Raw genomic sequence first — 17,221 nt, forward strand, 5'->3', positions numbered from 1 at the left:
AACCAAGACTGTTTGTTACGGCTGTTAAGAAAAAATGTCAAGTGGGAGTGGAATTCCGAATGCACGCAAGATTTTGATAACATCCGCAATGCTTTGACTAATGCTCCACTGTTACGTCATCCGAGACTTGATCAAGATTTTTATATTGCTGCGGATGCTTCTGAAACAGGATTGGGTGCCACTCTTTTCCAGATGGACAATCCAGAAGATATCAGTACCATCAAGATAATTGGGTTTGTCAGCAGAACACTCTCTAGCTGTGAACGTGCATATTGTACTACTGAATTGGAAGTACTGGCCGTGGTCTGGTCCCTTAGGAAGTTTCGCTATTTTGTATATGGAAAGAAGATCATTGTATTCTGCGACCACAAAGCTTTATCTTTTATTTTAACAGGAAGGATGTTCCATTCACGTTTAATCCGGTGGGCCTTGCTACTGCAAGAATATGATATTACGCTCAAATACATCAGAGCGAAAGACAACATCATAGCCGATGCTCTTTCAAGACTACCGAAAAGAAAGAATGACGACGAGTGTGAAGAACGGACTATTGACTTTAAAGTCATGAATTTATCAAGGCAATATTGTGAGAGGCAGATTTCACAGCTATCTCTAAGTCTTCCACAACTGCAAGAAGATGATAAGTTGTGGAAAGCCATTAGGCATGCTGTTGAAAGCAAAACGCTAAGTCACTCTCAAGAACAGTATCAATTAAAATCCGGAATATTGTATCGGAGGAAGGATGAAGAAGATGTTTGGAAATTTTGTGTTCCAAATAAATATTTAGAATCACTAGTATGGCACACTCACTCGAATTGGGGTCATTTTGGTTCCGCTAAATGTACAGCCAAAATAGCACAATACTGCTGTCATCCAAATTTGGGACGTATAGCTACAAATATTATTAAGAAGTGCAAAATATGTCAGAAGGCGAAACCCATAAACTATTGTCGGAAGATAGAATTACATCCTATCATCCCACAACAACCTTTAATGTTGGTGTCATGTGATGTCTGTGGGCCATGTCCCGTGACACGTGGACGGTTCAAATATGTATTGGCTTTCTATGATCTCTTTTCAAAATATGTGAAATTATATCCTTTGAAAAATCTCCACGTTCGACCCATGTTACGCAAATTTATCAACAACTATATAACTGAGCTTGGCAAACCTATAATGATCTTGACAGACAACGCTGCTTATTATACAAGCAAAGTATGGAGAGACACTATGAAAGAACAAGGAATCCAGCACATTTACATCTCAAGATTTCACCATTGTGGAAATCCGGTTGAAAGAATCTTCCAAGAGTTGAACCGATTTTTACGGACGTACATACCCAAACAACATTATAAATGGATCGATTGGATTTATGAATTTGAGAAAGTGTATAATGACTTACCACACTTTTCGACAGGTTATTCACCTAACCAAATAGTATTTGGTGAAAGTATTGTGCCAGAATGGATGAAGAAATTACCTGCGATAGAACAAAAGATTACCAAGAAAGAAGATATGGTGAAGAAGGTCTACGAAAACCTGAAGCATCAAGCACAATTGAGAAAAACCCGTTGTGATAAAAATGTGAAGAAAGTAGTCACATATGATGTAGGGGAAGAAATTTTATTGAGAAATCACCCAAAAGCATCAACCAGGAAAAGACTGAATAAGAAATGGCAATATTTATATACAGGTCCATACAAAATAATGAAAATACCTCATGAAGCGAGCTACCTCCTGGCAGATTGTGATACTGATGTAATTAAAGGCTTGTTCCCTCACATAGACCTGAAGAAGTATTATCAATAATGAGCAAAATATAGATTCAAGAAACACTGAATGATACCAAGACTACACTCAGTGGACTAAATAAAAGCACCAATGGATAAATACGTACTTATACTAACTTACAAAGAAAATTAAAGAATGTACCGACGATTTCCATGAGATACCTTCTTGGTATCAGCAACAATAACGACGCTGAAATACGATTTATCCTCTCACCGAACAGCGAGGATGGATGATTTAAAAGTGGAATTAAGAGGAAAAGAAAAGGACCAAATCCTCTCTGGTTAAACAAATGGCCTGATAAGGGTTTTGGCCTAGGATGCCAATCGTCGAACCCGGCTGTGATCCCTGCCTTGCACAGTCGGTTGAAGAACTGAGGGCTTCATCCAAGAACAAAAATGTGGTGTGAATATGAAGTGATTAGTGCGAAGTGTTTCTAAGACAACCTATAAACAAATGTGGGATTTAGTTAAGGGCATTTTGTCTAGGCCCATTAACTCAACTTAAATATTGTAGAGTGTATGTACTGACTTGTTGAGTGAATCTGAGAGTGAGTGTATTCGCCGAAACAAATACCCTCTCCTGTCACAGTACACACACACACACACACACACACACACACACACACACACACAAAAAAAAAAAAAAAAAAAAAAAAGGCCTGTTCTGTCTGGAACCCTCTTCAAGACATCACAGTCTGGGGGGCCGTGCAACATTACGAGTCAAGACAGCTGTAACGGAACTTGAATAGCGTAAAGTTATCGTTAAAAAACGCACGCCGCGCGATTTGTTACGATTTGGTCGGTCATAATAGTAGTAACATGCTTTTGAATACAATTAAAATATAACGGCGATACCTGTTTAGCGTTATTGGAAATAATATGTAATAAATTAATGAGTAAGGTAGCCGATCCTACAAGAAGAGGTAAAATTGGGCATATTAAGGTGTTTTGCTTTATATCGATTAAGCCGATGATACGGCGTTTTTTTTTTTTCCGTTTACTCTTAGAAGAAAAAAAAAAGAAAACAAGTAACGAAGTGCTAATTGTGCATTGTGAAAAATGAAGGGGCGAATTTTAAATAGCTGCAGTGTATAATCAGATTAACAAATGGACATTCAGTTACGCGAAATAGCCGACAGTGAAGTGTGGTCATTAAATTGAGTACACCTACAGGGCGGTCAATTCCAGGATAAGTCTATTCGCGTCTCACGAGGCACGCGGTATTGAGACCGTTTTTTTTTTTTATTATATCCCGGAGAGCGGGCTTCAATTCATAAAAAGGAGAAAATCTGTATCATTATCATTGACTGTTGGTGTTAAGCAACCAAAACTGTTCATCAAAGGGTTTCGGTGAATGAGTGGTGAATGCGAAATAAAACTGTGAACAAAGTTATGTTAAATAAAGCAGAAGAGACAAGGCAGTTTGGTCGTATCTGTTATTATTCCATAAACCGTAACATTTATTCTCGTTGTACGAAGCCTTTATAGACGATCGTTATGACAATTTGCTTTGAAGGGATCTCGTTACGAGTTAAGTTTTGGGGACCTGGTCAACAGGGGATAGTTCGTAGATCTTAACTACTGCAGCTATTCTGGAATCAGGTGCTACCGTGACCGTTGTGTGTTGTCTATGGCTTAAGGTCATCATATCTCACGCTCTAAGATCGACGCGCCTTTCCTCTCGGTATAACGGTGTCTCACGGTAACCACGACAACGCCGACGGCGAAGGAAGATACGGTAGAGCGGTATGCCAAAAACACGGTTTCCGAAGGATTCTACTGCCTCTCAGAACAATGAAAACTGTTGGTCAGGAACAAGAGGTAGTTGTCTGACAATAACTCAGGTGCACATGGGCAGTGGGACATTAATTCCACGTTTTTCTGCACCAAATAGTGAGTTGTTTGACACAGTATGTGACTGCTGGCATTGCTGTGATGAAGACTGGTGAAACGTTTTCAGTTGTTTTTCGCGCTGTCTTCAATTACTTGTGCCAAAGTGCTGAATAGATGGTACACAGCCATACACACTGAGAGCGTGACATGCAGCACGGCCAATCTCCAATGTGATACGACACAGTTACGGCCAGATGTCACAGAAGGCACACGTAACCTGAACTCGGCCAGTGCTGCAGCACCCACCGAGTACCCGCCCGAGACTGTTACTGTCACCGCTGGGACAGCCCGATCGGACGTTCAACTAGTTAAGTAAGTTACCGTGCACTGACTTTGAAACTAGACCTGTGTTCATCCTGAGAAATGCAAGTGAACTTTTAACAGCACTGCCATACCACATCTTCAAACAAAGGTCAAGTAACGTAATAATTGCTTTGATAAACTGTCGTTAAGTGTTCTGATGGTGCGTTGCCAATTTCTGGTCAAATGTAATTGGCCCTGTGTCTATGATGTTTAGTTACCGCTTCCTGCCACATTTACATTGGATGCCACGTGTATCAGGTGGACACAACACAAACAAATTGTTGTATACCATTCCACAGTAAGTGCTCTTCAATCCTTTAAAAATTATTGTATACCATCCAGCATTAAATTATTTTCTCGCAAGTGCCTCGCGAACATAACACTTTTCTCAGTTGCAATTTGTTCTGACGCTGGAAACAATAAGAGACAGGGTTATAAGAAATTCACTGTTTATTAGGTCACAGCATGACGACATAAACATATGTCGTACTATACAGTTTACTGATGCAGGACTGCCGGTAACATGGAGCATTTGCCCGGCAGGGGCTGCCGGCTATCAGCTGCAGGCAACCGAGACGAGGGGCCCGGAGTGACCGGACGGCGTGCTACTCGACACGCGTGACGCACACTGCGGTAGCGGCGGCGGAGATGTAGCAGTGTGCAGGTTACTACACAGGTCGTTAAGGAACACCAAGAAAGGCCACTCCAGCTTAGTTTCCCGATCATATAAATATGTCCAAGTTTCGTACCCGTTGCAAAATCATACACAGATTTTAGGATTTTCTCCCTCCTATTTATTAACTTTGGTCAAATTGTGCGGGATCCACCACATAAATATCACTTTCACAGCTGAATGTTCAGCAAAACTGAATGCGTCAAAGTCTTTGATAAGCATTCCCATATCTTGAATTGTGCGCAGAGAGAAAGGCAGCTTGTTACAGAGACAGCAGCAAAAGAGGAATAGTCTGTGAATGTTTTTGTTTTACAAACGGGCACAGCTAAGTTAATCCCTGACAGTTGCAGTGCAGTAGTTTCAATCGCCTATTGTGTAACACAATTCTGTAAACTTCTCTACGGCAATGCTTCTGTATTGTCACAGCTCCGTAAACAGCTTATGTTTCCACCTGCAGCTGATAGTGCTTCACAACTGGAATCTGTAAACAGTGCAGTGAGCTGTCAGTGATCTCCTTATGTACACTCGACTACAGGACACTAGATAAGTCAGATCTCTTGTTGCAGTTGTTCACAGGTACTTAATCTCTAATGCAAGGCACTGGGGTGTTTGTGCAGTGAGGAACTGTCAGTGTAAACACATTGCCTGCTAGTCTGTTAAATCATCCCGCTGCAACCGACCTAACTGGGTTTATGAAGCACTGACGCAGTCATATATACAGGTGCTGTAGGTGTACTACACACAAGAATTTGTGGCTGGTTTTAGCTGTCTCATGTTCTCACTATTCATTCCGTGTCTGATTACGTCACAATAGTGGAGGTTTGGTACAAATTTACGCTTAAGAGTCTGTGGAAATATCTTGTGTACACAAAAAAAAATGTAAAATGTGTTTAACACAAATGGTCTTTCCTCATCTGTGTTCCGCAGATTCTTTTGGAGAAACTTCTTTTACCTAGAAGAAATGTCCGTATTCAAGATTGGACTATGCCCTGGGGTCTACAAAGACTGACATTAGAGATGTTGGCCTGTAATTATGTTTACCCTTCTTGTAAACATGAATCACCTGCACTCTTTTCTCAGTAATGTTGGACTGTTTTCCATGTGAGGGATTCTCATTAAGTAAGAACTAGGAAGGGGAAGAATTCTGTAGCATTTTTTAATGTGCCATGTCAAATTCCTTCAGTTCATTACCTGATACACACCAATAATAAGGCATTAGATACTAGATTTTTTTTGTGTGTATGTGTGTGTGTGTGTGTGTGTGTGTGTGTGTGTGTGTGTGTGTGTGTGTAGGGAAGGGGGGGGGGGGGGCGGTCCATCAGTCCATTGGATTAGGGAAGGAAGTCGGCTGTGCCCTTACAAAGGAACGAGTCCGACATTTGCCTGGAGCGGTTTAGGGAAATCACAGAAAACCTAAATCAGGTTGGTCGGATGCAGCTAAATTGTGTGTAGAAATATGTTTCACAAATACAGTTCAAACTTTTGTATGTTGTTACATGTGTCTGTGGAAAAATGGATGTCTATTTCAATGTTTCTGTTGAGCTAATGTCATGTAAAATGAGCATTTTATAAATGACAGTGTAGTTTCTCTATATGATATTTCATTAAAAAATATACACGGTGCATCAGAAAGAATCATCCTATTTTTAAAAAATCATAACTATTATTTTTTCGAGAAAAGCAGCAGTGTGCACCCACTTCAGTTCTACTAAAAATGGTGTCGTGACAACAGAAAGCGTTTTGTGTTCTACATTTTGTGCAGTGCGGGTCAGTAATAACTGTCCAGCATGACTTTCGTACAAGGCATGGCGTGGATCCTCCTACAGCACAGCATTAGACAGTGGCGTGAACAGTTCTGACAACCAGGTTGTTTGTGTAAAGGCAAAACGGCAGGCCGTCCCCGAGTGTCTGCCATAGACGTCAAATGCATCTTCCGTAGTCTCATAAAGACCCAAAAAAATCCATTCACTGTGCAGCTTCACAGCTCAACATGCCCCCGATGCCTGTCTGGTGTGTGTGGTGACGACGTTTACATATAAAACCATGCAAAACTAGCTACTGCAAGCTCTTTGTGAAGATGAGAAACAACAAAGTGTGGAGTTCTGTAATTCCATTCTTGACGGGATGGAGGATGACAGTTTTTTCCACACTTACTGTTTAGTGATGAGACAAGATTCTGCAGAAATGGAAAGGTGAACTATCATGATGTGAGAATATGGAGTAGGGAACAACCACATGAAGTTGTACAACATGAGAGGGACTCTCCAAAGTTTAATGTGTTCTGTGCGGTTTCACGGGAAAAGGTGTGCGCTCCAGTTTTCTTTGCCGAGAACATTGCCACAGGAAGCACATGTCTTAATATGCTTGAGAACTTTTTTTCCCTGCAATTGGAGACTGATTTGCACTACTTCATTAACCAATAGGATGGGCCACTGCCACACTGGCATCTGAAAGTGTGGGAATTTTTAAATCAGAGGATTACTGAATGATTGATCAGTCACATTAGACCAAATGGTTCAGCCCTACATTACTGGCCTCAATGTGTGTGATTATGTCTTGTGGGGGTTTATAAAAGACTCTGTTTATGTGCCTCCATTACCAACAACAATGAAGGAACTGAGACATTGTATAACAGCAGCTGTGGAAGCTGTAACTCAAAACAGGTTTGCTGCAGTATTGGAAATACAGACATGCCAAATGAAATGATACAGCCTGTGTATCTGATGGATAGTTACATGACACGTGTGTACACATCCCCGTGCATCGTGAATCACATTGTCATACCACGTAAATAATTCAAGATATTGAAACAATGGTTGTGTGTGTGTGTGTGTGTGTGTGTGTGTGTGTGGTTTTTTTTTTTTTTTTTTTTGCAAATGATAGCATGCAATGAGGTACATGTGTTGTACAATAAATACTCAAAACTTTTTTATTAACTGAGATACGGAAGAAACTCGTCTGCAGCAGTGAGAGATTGGTGGCTCAGAACTCATACAGACGTCCATAGCACTAGGAAAACCCAAGTGGCACGTGTATACGTGTTCACAGCACCTGGGGAATCGCACAGCAGTACGTGTATACACATCCAAAGCAATGGAATATTTAACGTCCACTAATAGATGGAAGGATTCTTTTGATCAGATAGTGTTTAACAGTACAAACTATCCAGATTCGCTAGCTGTGCAATGTGACGAATATGTGGTGACAACTGAAAATTCGTGCCAGACCAGGACTCAAATGTGAAATTGCCGCTTAGCACAAGCAGTCACCTCACGCATTTGTTTATGATCCATTGAGAAATGGCACCCGCCTGAACAAAGCTTTTTAGTGCGAAATTCTTTGTACAAAATGTAGTCGACACTTTCTTTTGAATTTTCGTACCTCCACCTTCAAACGGATAGTGGCACAGCAGCTGATAAGTATACGAGAACCAATAAAAACAACCAGTCAGCTGTTTGTCTGTGTTTACTATTTACTTAATGCGAGTGGTTTGATGGTCCACCCCAGTCATCAGGGTCCTCTGTGACAAATGTTGGTCATATAATGGGTGGTAATTGACATCATAAGAGGACTGGAAGCATCTACACACACAGACCTGCTAGTGTGTGATGCACCTGGTGCAGCCCTTCAGACAACTGCTCCATCACTTGCCACAGAGAGGCCCGATGACAGTGGAGAGCACCAAAGAAACCACTCGCAGTTACATAAATTATAAATGTAGACACAAAGCTGACGGTGTTATTCGTCGCTTCACATACGAGCTTTCCAAATCTCTACAATCTCGGCAATTTCATTTTTTTACAACCCTATCGCACACTTTTACTACAGTCGTTCGTATAGTAGCATTTTCTGAATGTCCCCCGTGTGAATCACCTCTGACACTGTCGTGGCCTCGTTTAAATTTGGCAGCACGTTTCGTCACAGTGTAAATCTGAGAGCAGTCACCAGAAACATTTACAAACCTGTAACAAATTTTTGTAGGTATCGAGCCTCGAATTACAAATAATTTTACCACCGGACAGTACTCTATTTTCTCCATTTGCGAGAATTCGAGTGCCACACCTTATTCGGACAGCTGTCTGCAGGATACCGGACAGACTGTCTCGCAATTTCACACAAAACCTTCTCGAAAGTCGTACTGTACTCTGGAGGGATAAAAGCTGTGCGTGTAATGCTGAGACCTACAGGCCGAGAGCTTTTTGCACGAACCCCACAGACTTCATCGGCATAGAGTGAAATTTGGAAATGACAGTGGAGTCGGCAATGTGGTTTCCATTTATTGTTCTGATAAGTACAACCCATCGACAGGTACTCTATCTATTCTTTCCTTATTCTGTACGGATATTAGAAGTTCCTCCTTTTTGTCAATGACGTTTGTGATGTTACGATGAAGGTAGTAAATGTGTGACTTTCAGATGCTGGGACGAAGTCACGGATCTTAAAGAACACTCACTGCAGAAATCTAATTAATAAAAGAAAGGATGAACTTCTAATATGCTTATAGGGGAATGAAAGTATAGATGGAACTTCACCAGACTCATAATGTACACCAGAAGATCACAATAAACTCACTGAAATCTAATTCTGATGAATGCATGCTAATATTGTACACCTCTACAACCAGTGTAAGAAAAAATTGTAGTGGCTTTAGATTCAAAAATTAGAAAGTTCCAAGGCTTCTAGGTTAATAAATGAGTCGAACTGCCTCTCCGAGTCCAGTGCGCAATAAAGGACTGGGAACACGCGCGAGCTCGTGGTAATGACAGTTTACAGGCCACTGGCAGAATGTCTCAAGCCTTGTAAAGCAACTAGAAACAGTTTTAACAAGTTTAATAATTTTGCAGAGTGAAAGTAATAGTTTGACGAACAGTAGAAGACTAAAGTCATAGACAGATGCACAAAAAGAATGAAGACTTTGCTACCTTTTGGACAAATGCTTTTTTGAGCTACTGTACTAGCGTGACGGATCGATTCGGATGCGGTGGAGTGGGTAGTGGGAGAAAGAGGTGGACAGAGGGAAGGAGGATCAGGGAGGCAGCCGGTGTCTGGGAGAAGAGGCAGCAGGTGCACAGATTAGGAATGCCACACACGAGCACCGGAGCCGCACGTTGGCGGCAATGTGGGGAGTGGACTGGGAGGGGGTGACAGGACAGAGGAGCAGGAGATGGTCGGTTACGGGTGATAGTGGAAACTGAGGCTAGGATTGTGGGAGTAAAGGGCACGCTGCAATGACAGCTCCATTCCACGTAGTTCAGGACAGCTGGAACTGCGGAACGGGATACAGACGGCACGCGTTCCGAAGCGGCCACCGTAATCGATCGTGTTCCGCCACCGGGCCGTCAATTCCACTCTCGGCCACAGTTCCGAGGCGGCCACTCGCTCGGGCGGACAGTTAATCGGCAGTCGTGCCCACGTAAAATGATGTGAGGAGACTGTAGCACAGCTGGTATACGACGTGGCTGCTTTCACGTGTGGATCTGCCTCTGATGAAATGAAAATGGCCTGTGATGAAACTGGAGCAATCCCTAGGCCCATTACAAAGAACCCAAACCTCTGAACAGAAGAAAGAACTATCACCTCAGGACAACCCACCGTCCTTCCCGCACACCGAGTCTCCGGTACAGTCTCGACGAATCGCAGTGACGACCTGACAGAGGGCGCCCTCCAGCTGTCTGATCCTTCCACCTACGAGCCTTACCGAGTGATCTTGTGCCAGAAGTCCAGCAAAACCCCCAATCACGACTGAAATCATTATCACGTCCCAGAATCTCTCCCACCAACCCATCTCTTGCCTCACCTCAAAATCTGTAAACATAACAATCCCCAATGCCCCAGTGTAGCTATTGTGCTATCACTGATATATCTCTACTCTCGTGGAGCAATATATCCGACCACTAGCTTGTGGCCTACCCTTTCAAATTCAGCGAGTCTCGACAATACCCTCCCCTGTTACCACTCACATCCCTAATTGACGCTGTCGGTGCCATCTTCCTATATTAAGACGTAACCTGTGCAAAGCCTCGCAGTTGAACACTACCTCTCCCGACATCCTAAAGGCTCCAAACTCACCACCTCATTCCTTATACATCTAATAAATCACATCCTCACAAGTAACTACTTCTCCTTTCAGGGCAAGAAACATAAACAAATCTCTTGCAGTGCCCTAGGCACCTGCACGGCAGCCTGCTCGTGGGCCACCTAGGGACACCACTTTCCGGCCTCCCAAAACACCAAAAGGTTCCCCGAAAACATCCTAATGATCTGGATCCAGGTCCAAAACACCCTATCCTCAATTCCTCCTCCACAGCCTCAACACCACCTTCCCCATCCGCTTCACCTGGTCCTCTTCAGCTCAATGTGTCTTATTTCTAGATGTTGCCCTCTACTTCTCTGATGACTCCATCCATACCTCTGTCCACAGCTAGGCCACTAAGAATGAAGGTATCTGCATTTTGACAGCTGTCATCCCTTCCACATTAAAAAATCGCTCTAATTTAAGCCTGGCTATCCGCGGATGGCATATCTGCAGTGACGAGAATTCCCTCGACTGTTATGCTGATCTCACAAAGGCCTTCACAGACACGCATTACCCCCAATCATAGTCTGAAAAACAGATTTCTTACACCATATCTCCACATATTCCTAAGGCTCCCACTGCCCCTAAGCATTAGCTGCAAAGAAGTGCCCCAACTGACACCTATTAAGCCCCGGACTGTGTCCTTCGTCAGGGCTACAACTATCCGTCATCGTGCCCAGAGATGAGAAACATACTATCCACAATTCTTATAACCCTCCGCAATGTGGTATTCCATCATCCACCAAACCTACACAACACCCTGTTCCAAATTTATGCCACTTCCACTCCCCATCCACTGCCACACGGATCGTATGAATGTGGAAGACACAGATGCAAAATCCTCCCATTTCACCCACCCAGCACATCCTACACCATTCCCATCACAGGTGTATCCCGTCCCACCAGAGACAAGGCCACCTGTGAAAGCAGTGAATTCATATACCAGCTCTGCTGCAGTTTTTGCACAGCATTTTATTTGGGCACAACCACTGACCTACTGTCTATTCGAACGAATGCTCACTGCCAAACAGTGGTCGAGAACAGAGACTACCACCCCGTGGCAGACCGCAATGCCGAGCCGAGCGCGCGTTCAATTTCAGTGGCTGCTTTCACAACCTCTGCCACCTGGATGCCCGCCCCAGCATCAGCTTTTCTGATCTACCTATATGGGAGTTACTCTTCCAACACATCCTTTGGTCCCATAGTCCTGGATTCAATATCTACTAAACCCCTGTGCAAAAACTTCATCCCAGCATCTCCCTTTCTTATCCTGTCACCCCCCCCCCCCCCAGTCCCACTCTACTACTCCTTGTCACTATCATCGTGCACAGCATTAACTCACTGTCTCCTAATTACTGCAACTTACATCAAACTGAATTTTCTTACTGTAGAGGGTGTGATCAGAAAGTAGCGCGTTCCACATTTTGCAATGCAACTGTACGTCACAGAATGGTTGGAACAGTTGGGGAGGGTCGGGAGGTGGGGGGCGGGATGTTCCTCAGCTTTCCAGCAGTAGGCCACTCAATCGTTCTCGGACAGTTATAACGGGTTCTTCTGTGATCCTCTACGTAGTGATCGCCTCAAACGTATGATGGAGAAAACTTGAGAGTAATGCTACACGATTAAGTTTTGCGTGAAGCTCCACAAGACACTGCCACAAGCTTCTGGAGTGCTTCAGGAAGCCTTCCGGGGCAATTGCCTTTCCAAATCTCAGTCAAACAGGTGACACAGGACATTTAGAGAACGTCATGAGGAGGTCGCCAATGTGGCCCTTGCCGGACGTCCGTCAACATTGTTAACGGACGACTGTATGACTCGTGTGTGCCAGTTACTGAATTCACACTATCAAACGAGCATTCACTAGATGTCAAAAATACCGAACTTCCAAAAACGGTCGCTCACGATACCGTATCAGCGTATCAGAAGACTCGGCCGTGCCGAAGATCTGTGCGAAACTCGTGTCCAGAATTTCGACCGACGTGCAAAAGCGACACCGAACGGTCACGTGTGAAGGACTCGAGCAACTCTGTGTAGGTGATCCCAGTTTCCTAGATGACGTCATCACTGGGGATGAGTGACACGTCTCTCAGCACGATCTGCAGTCAGAGAGGCAGAGTGCAGAATGGCACAAAGTCATCCCCACCCCAGGAAGCTCCCAGATGAAGTCCGTGCTAGTCAATTTTTTATGCTAAACGGATAATGCAGCACGACTTTGTATGCCCCGGCCAGGTCACCCACATCCAAAAAGGAGTTCCACGCATTGTGAAAACTGCACCACAACAACACAGTGGCTCACACCACCTCCGTTGTCACAGCCTATCTGCCTGTATCAGTGTGACAACAGTGGCATAGCTGAACCACAATCCCAGCCTGGCCCCAGCAGACTTTTTTTGTTTCCTCAGCTGGAAAGGGGTGCTAAAGGAAAGCATCTCGCGTCAGCAGACAATGTGCACACTACTTTGACCGTTTCCCTGAAGAGCATCCCGAACGAGGAGTTCCAGAAAGCTTACGACGTACAAAAAATGAACTGGAAAAAAGTATAATGAAGCAGAAGGGTCACACTTTGAAGAATTTTAATTTGTCGAACGTATCCGAGCAATAAATAAGTGACACACTACTTTCTGGGCATCCGAAGATTCCTCGATGCTTCACGATGTGTCCTATCAACCAATCCTCGTTTTACTTAAGTTACATCACAAATTTCTCTCCCCTCCCTCCCCCAACTTGATTCGGTACCACCTCATTAGTTATTTGACGAATCCATTTTATATTTTACACCTCATCTCAAAGCTTCTATTCATTCTTGTCTGAACTGTTTGTTGTACATATTTTACTACTGTGCAAGGCTACACCACACACAAATACTTTCACTAAAGGCATCCTAACACTTCAACTTATCAAAGATAATGATGCAGCACAAAGCAGCAAATCAAAATTTGTACCAGTACCAAGATTAAAATACAGGTCTCCTGCTTACTTATCTTAGATAATGGTGAGACTCAACGTGTATCAGGAATACATACTATGTATGTTAACTTAAATTTATATTTGATGCCAGAAAATCTTCTCTTTTTCAGACAAATCTTCGCTAGTAATGGAAGGATTTATCTGACCACAATGGTGAAATGTTACATCTACATCTACATCGTTACTCTGCAATTCACACTTAAGTGCCCGGCAAAGTGTTCATCGAACCATTTTCATACTACTACTCTACCATTCCACTCTCAAATTGCTCATGGGAAAAAGGAACACCTAAACAAATATCTGTAAAATATACTGCCCAGTTAGGTGCAGATCACAGACAAAAAGTATTGTCTCACTTCCAGCATTCTGGATAGCAGTAGGCAGACCTTAACAGGATTCAATGAAATTACAAAACAGTCAAAGTGCACAGTAGTTTGTTTTTATTTAAATGGTGACCAGTTTTAGATCTTAGTCCACTGTCAAGCCATCGACGGAAGTCCTACTGTAACACCATAATATTTGTACGATTGCCACATTGCTCGTACGAGTGGCTACGTGCAAGATACTATTTGCATACAACAATTCACTGCTGCGTGCAGTAGGTTTTTGCTGCACACAGCACTGTATTGTCATACGCGAACAGTATCTCGCACTTCGACACTCGTGAAAGCAATACGGCAAGTGTACAAACATTACAGTGTTACGGTAGGACTTATGTGCAACTTTGACATTTCTATAATTTTACTGAAAAGCACTGTATCTCAGAATCATAAACAGTGGCTCAATCGTACTGTTAAGAGAAAAATCATGGAAAGGTTCTAAGAGAAATATATAAAGCCATCATTGTAGATGGAAAATTAAAACTTTTTCTCCTAGCACAGGGTAGCGTAGTGTGGAAAACGTGTCGAACCGTTCTCAGGACTGAAGATCACGACAATAACTGGGAATGGACACAAGGATAGAAGGCAGCAGAGTCGGGCAGATGCCGACACTCACAATGTAGTCGTCTTCGACATCGCGGGGCCCGGCGCTCGAGTAGACGCGGTACGCCTTGCAGGCACGCTGCACCTGCTCCGGCGAGCCGGTCAACCCGATGATGCGCGGCGAGAACTCGGCACAGTATTTGCCCACGATGGTGGGCGTGTCTCGCTCCGGGTCCACTGTGATGAAAAGCGGCTGCACCTTCGGCACGTCCTCCAGCTTGTCTGCAACCGAACACACAAAGTTACAAATTACTCGACCCTGCGCTGTCAGAGGTAAATATTTGTATTTTAACGTTTTACTGCACTTAGGACAATTATGTTTCTACACCCAGAACACAAATAATGAGAGTTCAGGTGGCAAGACAGTACTAGCCAAAGATGGAAAGCTGAATCTTGGAAGGAATATGCAGGGTGTCCCAGGAGAAATGGTCAATATTCAGATATATGGTAGCAATTATTATTTGTAGCAAAAGACTTCAAACAAACAAGTGCCCCCCTTTGAACGGTTTCCGAGGTGGAACGTATTTAATGGACAGTTATTTATTTTCTTTATTATTAAGTACACTGTCACTGTTTACAATGTACCACAGAAGTATACAGGAGGTCAAGAAGAACACTTTGATAAAAGATACGTGTGGTGTATCAAATCGCAACACTACCTCAAACTGGAAAGAAATTTCACTCCGCAAGAGAATGTGCACTGATACGAAACTTCCTGGCAGATTAACACCGTGTGCCAGACCGAGACTACCTCGGGACCTTTGCCTTCCGTGGACAAGTGCTCTACGATCTGAGCTACCCGAGCACGACTCACAACCCTTTTTCACAGCTTTACTTCCCCAGTACTTCATTCCTACTTTCCACACTTCACAGAAGCTCTCCTGCAAAACTTGCGAGACTATAACCGTGTCTCCACAATATCTTTTCTTCCAGGAGTGCTAGTACCCGAGAGCTCCTGTGGCGTCTGGGAGGTACAAAACGAAGTACTGGCAGAAATAAAGCCGCGAGGACAGGTCGCGAGTTGTGCTCGGATAGTTCAGTCGGTAGACCACTTACTCACGAAAGACAAAGGTCCCAAGTTGGAATCTCGGTCCCTAGTTTTAACCTGTCACAGTTTCATACCGCAAATTGGCCTACAAAAGCTACACTGCAAGCATGTCGTGCAATATTTTTAGTATTCTTTAGCTCTCTTCACGCAAGCTGTTAATCCTAGGGAAAAAGTGAATAGTACCTTTTTCATATGAAATTTAATGTAATTTAATTTTGTACTGTACCATATTTTTCACTAGAGGCTGCAGTTTTTGAGTTACTCAAGAAAAATGTGCAAAAGTGACATTAAATATGTTCCATCTTGGAAACCATTCGGAATAGGGCATATGTTAATATGTAACTTTGTTGCTTCAAATGAGCATTTGCGTTCCTGTCATATACCTGAATATTCACCATTCCTTCTGGGATACCTCGTACAAAAGGGCTGACCGAGGGAAATTAATTTGTAGAAGAGGAAGTAAATGACGACGAGATGGGAGAGAGACGGTGTTGCGAAGAGAATTTGACAGAGTGCTGAAAGAGTTAAGTTCAAACGAGGTACCTAGAGCAGGCGACATTCCCACAAAATTACTGAGATCTGCGAGAGCTATTCCATCTAGTGTGCAAGATATATGAGATGGAGAAATACTCTCAGACTTCTAGAAGAATCTAGTAATTCCAGTTCCGAAGAAGGCAGGTGCAGACAGGTGAGGATACCACTCAGTTTAACTTAGTTAGGGTTGCACGATACTACCAACAGTTATCTGCACGATAATGGAACTGCTGGTACATCCCAACCTCAGGGAAGGCAAACAGAGAAATGTAGGAACATGCGCGGCAATACTGATTTTATGAATTTCCCTAGAGAACATGTTAAAGAAATGTAATCCCAAATAATCACTCAAATTGAAATCCTGACATTCCAACACCTTGAGGAACATTCCAAATACCACCTCCACAAGTTATCCAGCCTGCTGGCATCCTACTCTTTCCTTGGGGCACCACTATCCAACCCCACCATACCGACAATGTTGCTACTCCTCAACCTCTCATATCACCTAGACCCTGCATAGCTGACTCTTTCAACCTACCACATCCTCCAAAACCCTCTACCAACACTCCATGAAATCCAGAGCCGAAACAATCCCACAACACAGTTGTTAACCTCCTCACCAAAATCCTCAGCCCCACAGAAATTTCAATCCTATCCAAAGGCCTCATCTTCAGGTTTAATCATGTTGGATTTGTGTAAGGCCTACTCTCCTCCTCCTGCTCCCTACAGTGGAAACACTTCTTCGCCACCAACCCCTCCAACCAAAGCCAATCCGATAGCAACATCGAACGCTGCCTGTTCCAATTCGTACCACCGTACAACCCACACTGCCACTTAATCACCTCTGGTCACTTTTCAGGAATTCCTGACTTCCAACTTGGCCTCGCCATCTTTCCCCAGGTCCCTCCCTAAGGACAACGAGCTTCTTCAATAGAAGAAAGGACTGTCCTGTCC

The 17,221-nt window shown here is 43.4% G+C and overlaps 1 protein-coding gene across 1 annotated transcript in view; it reads right to left on the reverse strand.

Annotated features, from left to right (window-relative positions):
- Positions 1-17,221, reverse strand: part of LOC124553898 (protein SCO1 homolog, mitochondrial) — a 66,356-nt gene that overhangs the window by 8,565 nt on the left and 40,570 nt on the right. Inside the window, exon 4 of the mRNA XM_047127912.1 lies at positions 14,699-14,907. Within this exon, the coding sequence (XP_046983868.1) occupies positions 14,699-14,907 (209 nt within the window). The remainder of the gene's footprint in view (positions 1-14,698; positions 14,908-17,221) is intronic.

This window comes from Schistocerca americana, chromosome 11 (genome assembly GCF_021461395.2).
Source record: "Schistocerca americana isolate TAMUIC-IGC-003095 chromosome 11, iqSchAmer2.1, whole genome shotgun sequence".
NCBI classification, from domain to species: domain Eukaryota; kingdom Metazoa; phylum Arthropoda; class Insecta; order Orthoptera; family Acrididae; genus Schistocerca; species Schistocerca americana.